The sequence below is a fragment of the Theobroma cacao genome, chromosome 8 (genome assembly GCF_000208745.1).
Source record: "Theobroma cacao cultivar B97-61/B2 chromosome 8, Criollo_cocoa_genome_V2, whole genome shotgun sequence".
NCBI classification, from domain to species: domain Eukaryota; kingdom Viridiplantae; phylum Streptophyta; class Magnoliopsida; order Malvales; family Malvaceae; genus Theobroma; species Theobroma cacao.
The window spans coordinates 11,527,530-11,536,476 of record NC_030857.1 but is presented as its reverse complement, the minus strand read 5'-3'; the positions used below and the strand labels follow the sequence as shown (position 1 = coordinate 11,536,476).

The 8,947-nt window shown below is 33.2% G+C and overlaps 1 protein-coding gene across 1 annotated transcript; it reads right to left on the bottom strand.

Moving 5' to 3' along the window:
* On the bottom strand, nucleotides 486-1,187 carry LOC108663027. Its single transcript, XM_018125514.1, has one exon. The coding sequence runs from the start codon at nucleotides 1,185-1,187 to the stop codon at nucleotides 486-488; it is 702 nt and encodes a 233-aa protein (XP_017981003.1).

Genomic DNA, 8,947 nt, shown 5'->3' with positions numbered 1-8,947 from the left:
ATTTTTGAGAAAAATGACCAAAATACCCTTGTGAGACGAAAAATTAATATTTTATTTGTTTAAAGTTGGAAACAGCTTAAAATATTTTAGAACACGATATTTGACAATGGTTGCTCACAAGGGAACAGAGAAACTGATAGTAAAGCCTTGCGGGGTTTCGGGTTGACATTCCGGGCAATAAGTGTCTATCGAGACACCGCGGCGGTTGTCAAGGGCTCAAGGGGAGTACCGGGTCGTGACACTATCATTCCATCTTTCTTCAGCACATATTACACGGAGCTTACCCACTCACTATCTGAAATAGAATAAACGATGCCCGCATCTAGCCACTTGATTATTTCCTTCTTGATAACTTTTTTCATAATTGGATTTAATCGCTACTGATGCTCGATAGTTTCTTTGTGATTATCCTCCAATAAAATTTTTTGCATGCATATGGAAGGACTTGTCCCCTTGATATCTACTATGGACCATCCCAATGCCTTTTAATGCTCTCTCAAAACTTTAAACAACTTTTCTTTCTGTTGGTTGTTAAGATTAGATGCAACAATAACTTGAAGAATAGATGAGTTTCCAAGATATGCATACCTCAAGTGCTTTAGCAGTGGTTTGAGTTCTAACTTAGGAGGAACTTCAATTGAAGGTTTCATTGGTGAGGATGAAGGGGAAGTCAAATCTAACAATTCAAACCTAGCTCCCAATACCCGAGAAGGGGCATTCAATGCATTGACACATTCTACAACTTCTTTATTAATGGGCTCAGCTTCAGAAATCAGTGATACTTCAAGTGGATCATTAGGATGATTTTCTATGAAAACTTCTCTAGTGGCCCTATCTACCACACTAACTGCAAAACACTCATCATGATCATTAGTAAATTTTAAAGCATGAAAGATATTAAATGTTAAATCTTGATCTTGTACTCGTAAGGTAAGTTCTCCCTTTTCAACATCAATGAGTGCTCTAACTGTGCATAATAAAGGTCTCCCAAGGATAATAGGAACTTCTTTATCTTCCTCCATACCAAGAATTATAAAGTCAACTGGAAATATGAATTTATCCACTTTCACAAGCACATCGTCCGATATGCCTCTAGGAGATGTGAGAGTTCTATCTACCAATTGAACCGTTATAGTGATGGACTTGATCTCCCCTAAACCCAACTTGTTGTAGATGGATAGTGGCATTAAATTAATACTCGACCTTAAATTAGTCAAGGCTTTAGCAAAGAATAAAGCCCTATTTTTGCATGGAATGGTAGAACTACCTAGGTCTTTAAGCTTTAGAAGAAGCTTATTTTGAATGATTGCACTACATTCCTTTGTGAGTGCCACTATCTCAAACTCACGCAATCTCTTTTTTTTGGAAAGAATATCCTTCAAAAATTTTACATAAGATGGAATTTGCTCAAGTGCCTCTACAAATGGAATGTAGATGTAAAACTTTTAAACACCTTAATAAATTTCTAAAGCTGACTCTCTTCTTGTTGCTTATTGAAACGTTGAGGAAAAAGTGGTGGTGGTGCAGCTAAATTAGTCACTTTTGCCTGACATTAATCGCTAGACTCTGAACTCTAAATCTCACATTTCATAGATTTGTCTTGTTGTGCACTTTCTTGTGGTTTGTTGTCAACTTCCTTACCATTTCTTAATGTGATGGCCTTGACATGTTCTTTGCCCTTTATCCTCAAATTTGCCTCTGTATCACTAGGTAATGTTCGTTGAGTTCGGTTGTTTAATGAATTTGGAAGTTGCCCAACTTGAGTTTCAAGGTTTCGAAGTGAAGATGCTTGACTCTAAATGAGAGCTGTTTGACTTTGTATAATGCTATCATTTTGTGTCATGTACTACCTTAGCAAGTCTTCTATAGTTGGCTTCTTTTCAGAGAGAGGTGCTTGAGTTTGCTATTGGAATCCTGAAGGTGCATTTGGCCTTAAAATGGATGATGCCCTTTGATTATTGGCCCAAGAAAAATTGAGATGAGTCCTCCACCCTGGGTTGTTAGTGTTGGAGTGGGGGTTATTCTGCTATCTATTACCCATAAATTGCACTATTGGAGTAGGGGTTATTCTGCTATCTATTACCCATAAATTGCACTCTCTGTTGAACTTGGACATTGATGACTTACATGATTATCTCCACAAAACTCACAAGCTACAAAAGGACTTTGCACACTACTAGTACCAAAAGATTCAAGAGTTTTAGTTAAAACTACTACTTGAGCTATTTAAGTGTTCAGGAGAAACCTTAAATTCATTAATATATTTGGTATTTGAAAGCAAGTCAAAATGCTTATTCAGTTGCAAGATGGGTTAATTGGTTAAACAAGCAAAGAAGAAAGAGCTTTAATGAAAACAGATTATTCTTAACTGATTAACACAAATCCTTAATCAATTAAAGCAATTCTGGGCACTACATTAAGGATAGACAAAAAGGTTTTAACTAGTTAACACAAGGCTTAATTAGTTAACCGGATGTTGATGCAAAACATAAGCCTTTTAATCAATTAAAGGAAATGAGTTAACTAGTTAAAGGTCAAAGTTAAAGTATCAAGAAGTGTCAAAATTCAAATTTAAAATATTGATGACCATCCAAGGTGCCAAACCAAGAGATTTAAAGTTAAAGAATTCTTAATTGGTTGGAGCCCATTTTAATCAGTTAAAGATGAATGAAGAGAAGCTTCAATCAGTTAAAGGGAGCATTAATCGATTGAAAGGCGACTAGCCAAAAATAGTACTTGAAAGTGCTTGAAAACAAAAAGTTATAAATCAGTTAAAGCTGTTGTTAATTAGTTAACACAGAGAAGTAATGTGCAAGTCAAAAAAGACTTAATCGGTTAAAACTTGTCTTTAACCAGTTAATGAAGCATTGTTTGCACATTTAAATTTAAGCACAAAAAAGATAAAATAATGACCAAAAAGGACTAGTTTTTGTCTTTAATGATCAAAAGTGATTTTTCAAGTATTTAAAGCCTTTCTAACAGTCAAAAATGATATAAAGAAGCCATCCAAAGTGATTTTGAGCTTAAAAGACCAAAACCTTTCTCTTTACACCTTTATTTCACTACCATCCTTTGAAAAGGTGTTTGAGCTTAACTTTGTACATCTTAGATTAGCTAGGTGATCAATTATACTTCATTTTTTCTCTATTTCTTGTTTACTTAGAGTGTGAGAGACACTCTAAGGAGTAGATCAAGCTTAGCTTGGTTGTTATTGTAGGTTCTAACTTAGCCTTAGAAAAGTTAGTGTTGGATTTTGGTTGATCTCGGGAATAACTATTGTTAAAAGTTATGGCTGAGACCATGAAAAGCCATTGTAAAAGATTAGTGGAAGCTTGAGAATTCCATTGATTTTAGTGAATTGATTTAAAAATCCTTGATTGAGAGATCAAGGTGATGGATATTGGTCAAGGGGACCAAACCACTATAAATCATTGTGTTTTGTCTACTTTCTTTTGTTTTCTTCTTACTCTCAATACTTAAATCATTCTTCTAGTAAGCTTTCAACTTCCATTTTCAAATTCCCTTAATCAACTCTTTACTTGGAAAGAATTTTCGTGTTATTTGGAAAGTGTTATTCACCCTCCCTCTAGCATGCTCTTTGGGACCAACAAACAGCTCCAACTACATAATCACTAAAATCACATATTAGTTCAAAAAGAAGATTCCAATTTGGAACATTGATGATAAGAGCAAAAATTAATCTCTTTTTCAGTTCAACAAAAGCATCATGGCAAGCATCATCAAAATTAAAAGGAGTATTTTTTTTCAATAAATTACAAAGTGATTTGAAAATTTTAGAAAAATCTCTAACAAATCTCCTATAAATCGAACATGTCCAAAAAAACTACAAATACCCTTCACAATGGTAGGAGGTGGAAGTTTTTCAATTGTTTCTCTATCTTCTTCTAAAATTTTACTAGAGACTTAGTGTCCAAGGACTATGCCTTCTTGCACCATAAAGTGACATTTTTCCCAATTTAGAACTAAATTAGTTTCTTCTCATCTTTTAAGGACTTTAGCAAGACTAAATAGACAATCATCAAAATTATCCCCAAAAACTAAAAAATCATCTTTAAATACTTTCAAGTACTTTTCAACCATATCAGAAAAATTTGACACTATGCATCTCTTAAAAGTAGTTGAAGCATTACAAAGCTTAAAAGGCATTCTCCTAAAAGCAAAAGTCTTATATGGACAAGTGAAGGCGGTTTTCTCTTGGTCTTCAAGAGCAATGGCTATTTGATTATAACTAGAATAACCATAAAAAAAGTAATAAAATCGTTACCTACTAGTCTATCAAGCATTTGGTCAATAAAAAAGAGTGGAAAGTGATCTTTTCTAATGTCTTTGTTCAGCTTTTTATAATCGATACATACCCTATAACCAGTTATTTTCATTGGAAATTACTGTCATACCTTTTTTCTTTGGCACACATTGGACTAGACTTACCTAAGAATTGTTCAAAATAGGTTAAACAATCCCAGCATTTAACCACTTAATAATTTCTTTCTTTACCACCTTTTCATTATCAGATTTAACTGATGTTGATGCTCAATGGTTGCCTTGTGGTTTTCTTCCAAAAGAATTTTGTGCATGCAAATAGATGGACTAAATCCTTTGATATTGCAATAGTCCAACCAATTGCTTTCTTGTAATCTCTCAAATCATGAAAGAGTTTATTTTCCTACATATTATTAATAGAAGAAGAAACAATTACTAGAAATGTAGATGAATTTCCCAAAAAAGCATACCTTAAATGGTTAGGCAATGGCTTAAGCTTAAGCGTGGGAGGTTCTTCAATGGAAGGTTCGGCTGGTGAAGTTGAAATTGGTAATTCCAAATACTCAAATTGAAATTTTAGGAGATGTGATGGAGCATCCAAATAATTAGCATATTCAAGCACTTTGTCATTAATAATATCACAAGAAAAAACCAAAGCCGCTTCAAGTTGATCATTAGAATAATTCTCAATAAACATATTATTAGTAATGCTTTCTACCACATTAATTGAAAAACACTCATCAATATTATTAGAAAATTTTAAAGCCTTAAAAATATTAAATATTACCTCTTGGTCTTCAACCTTTAAAGTAAGCTAACGTTTTTCAACATCAATGAGAGCTTTAGCAGTATGTAAGAATGGTTTCCCAAGAATGATCAGTATTTCACGATTTTCTTCCATGTCAAGTACAATTAAATCGACTGAAAAAATAAACTTACCAACTTTTACCAAAACAACTTTCACAATGCCATAAGGGTTTATGAGGGATTATAAGCAAGTTTTAAAGTCACAAAGAAGAGCTTAATTTCTCCTAAACCTAGTTTTTGATAAATGGAAAGTGGCATTAAATTTATACTTGCAACCAAATCACATAAAGCTATAGCAAAACAAAGAGCACCAATAGTGTAAGGTTAGTAAAACTACATAGATCTTTAAGCTTTGATGGAAGCTTATTCTAAATTATGACACTGCACTCCTCAGTTGAGCAACAGTCTCAAACTCACCTAATTTCCTCTTTTTGAACAAGCTATCTTTCAAACATTTCACATAACTTGGTATTTGTTCCAAAGCTTCAACCAAAAAGAATATTAATGTTCAACTTTTTGAAAACATTAATAAATTTCTGAAATTGGTTGTCAGGTTTATCTTTTTGAAAACATTGAGGAAAAGGTGGTAGGGGTGGTTGTGAAGGTTTTATTTTTGAATTTTTTGCACTTAATTTTTCACTAGAATTTTCAACGATAACATCTTTTTTTGCATTTTTCTAAACTTCTTATCACTATCTTTCCCAGTTTCTTTTTTAGCATCCTTAAGCAAATTTTCAATATTTAAATTGTTCGACTTAGCTCTTTTTCACTTACATTTTCCCATTATGAAGAGTGATTTCTTTACAGTGCTCTTTGCCTTGCCTTCTTGGATTGGGTTCAGTGTCACTTGGTAGAGTGCCTTAAGGTCTACTATTGGCAGCATTAGCTAACTAACCCAATTTGGTCTAGAGATTTTTGAGAGATGTTGATTGGCTCTAAATTAATGCAGGTTGACTTTGAATGACAGCATCATTCTTTGCCATGTATTGCCTAAACATCTTGTCCATTTTTAGTTTTTTCTCTGGCATAGGAGCTCAAGGATGTGGTGGAAATCTCAAAGGAGAATTTGGCTTAAGAGCTAATAAAGATGCTTAGTTGTTGTTCCAAGAGAAAATAGGATGATTCATCTTCCCCGAATTATATGTGTTGGAATAAGGATTATTTTGTCACTATCTATTTCCAACATAATGGGCTGTTTTAGTGTAAATAGGATAATGATCACTTGAATGTCCTTCCCTACATAAATCACAAGTCACAAAAGGGCTCTAAACGGTATTAACACTCAAACTATCAATTTTTTTATGAGAACAGCTAAATGTGAAGTCAAGGTATTAATTGCATCAAGCTCATGGATTCTAGCAAGTTTTCTTACCCCCAATATCTCTAATAGCCATTAGTAATTATTTAAAGCCATCTTTTCTAGCATATTATATGCCTCATCAATGGATATACTCATAAGAGCACCTCCAATTGCAACATCAATTATGGTTCTAATTGGTTATAGCAAACCATTATAAAAAGTCTGAATTTGTAGCCATTTAGGTAACCCATGGTGAGGATATCTCTTTAGCAAATCCTTATAGCTCTCCTAAGCCTTATATAATGTTTCAGAATCAAGTTGTATAAAAGAGTTGATATCATTACGCATATTTGCTGCTTAGTTGGTGGAAAGAATTTTACCAAGAATTTCTGAGCTAAATCATCCCAAAAACTAATAGAAACAGTTGGAAGCGAATTCAACCAACTATTTGCCTTGTCTCTCAGTGAAACCAAGAAAAGCCTTAATCTAATGGTATCATCAAAAACACCATTATTTTTAAAAGTATTGCAAATCTTTAAGAAATTCACAATATGTGCATTAAGATGATCACCTAGCAATTCCCCAAGCTGAACAAAAATCTGAGTTATCTAAATGATTGCTGGCTTGATTTCAAAATTATTGGCTTGGATGATAGGTCTACAAATTCTAGAATGAAGGCTTTGAATGAGAGGTACAACATATTTTCGAAAGGATTTATTTTCTTGTTTTGATTGCCCATGATTTTGCTTATCTCTTTGTTGTCCAGCCATCGGTTCGAATTGAGTTGAAACTTCTAAATTTTTCCTCTTGAGTTTTCAAAAAGTCTTTTCAATTTCTGAATCAAAATGAACAATTTTCAAATTTCTAGCTCTTTGCATACAACAACCAAAAGTGCCAAAAAACAAAGAAAAAAGAAAGTTTGAATAAAGACTAAGATTACTTGTTATTAATATTAACTAAGAAGATTTTACAAAATTCCTCGACAACGGCACCAAAAACTTGTTATTAATTTTCTCACACAAGTGCACGTGTCATAAACAAGTAATATAGTGAAAAGTAGAATGTTGATCCCATAAAAAATTGAATTAAATTTCTTTACTAAGTACTAAACTTAAAACACCTTAATCTTATCCAAATAACTGAGTATAAACTACTAAAAAAATTAAATACACTAAAATCAAAATTAAAGTTGAAAGCAAAAGTCACAATTTAACTAGAATCAAATATCAAAAGTTCTAGAACCATAATGTCCCCTCAATGTTTCATCTGAATTTCTTCTATTCCTCTTTACTTACTAGATAAGCTTTCATACTTTGTTTTCTAACTCCTTTTGATATAACAAAAAATGGGATAATATTTTGAGTAAATTTCCTAGATTTCTTGATTACCATGGTTGGATTTATACTGAAAATGTTTTTAAATTGTCTCAAATACTTTGAAAAATAAGCGTAAATCCAGAGGGAGTTCTTCATAAGAAACTTTATGTCACAACCCAATTTTCAGGCCATGACCGACGCAAGAGCCCAATGGGCTCAACCCATTAAGCCCAAGCAAGCCTACTTATTTGATCTTATACATTAATCCCTATTCCTTTAGAATCCAAAGCTCAAAATGTTCAAATACCATTTCTTTGAAAACGATTCATAAAACCCAATCATACATTCATAATGGCATCATCCACCAATTTATTCATTAATAGATTAACAATTATTCTTAATGTTCACATTAAATATTCACATACATATAATTAGACATTGACCGTCAGTGGAGTGACTCTGGGCACAATGGATAATACTTAGTGTCACGTTAAACCTACCGAGCAATGCACAGGGAGGAGCACCTCATCCTAGGATCCAATCACCTTTAACTCAGGAAACCTAAAACATGAATTTTGAAAACGTAAGTATAAACTCAGTGAGTGAATATAGAAAGGGAACAAGCATCAGTACAAGAGGTTTTAGAAATAATGATGCATTTATGTTGAAGACAATGCAATTTAACTCAATTTCTTGTCACAATGGAAATCTGTCTTTACTACGGTGAAAATCAAGTGGAAATTGTTTCTCAAGTTTTAACAATAAAAAATCAATGCAACCACAATATAATTTCCAAAAACCTCTATATATATCATATATAAACATATATATAACCACCGGCCTCGCCCCCAACTCTGTCTCAGCTTATGTGCATTACCACACCGCACATAGCCAGGTTAGCACAGCTCATGTGCACTCCTACACAGCACATGGCTGGGTCAGCACAGCTCATGTGCAATCCTACACCGCACATGGCTGGGTCATAATTATCATACAAAAATATCATTTAATGTATAATATACACATCAACATATTGTAGAAACTCATGAATTCATCATTTTCATATCTCATAATATCAAAACATTTCATCAAGGGTTTGTTCCCATTCAACTTTTAAAGAAAAACCAACAAAATATTTCAAGTGGCTCAATCAAGCATAAAATCATTTATTCCAAAACATTTTAATGCAAGTTCACTCACCTGGCAACAACGAGATATCAAGTTGCTATTTGTTCGGAGGTGT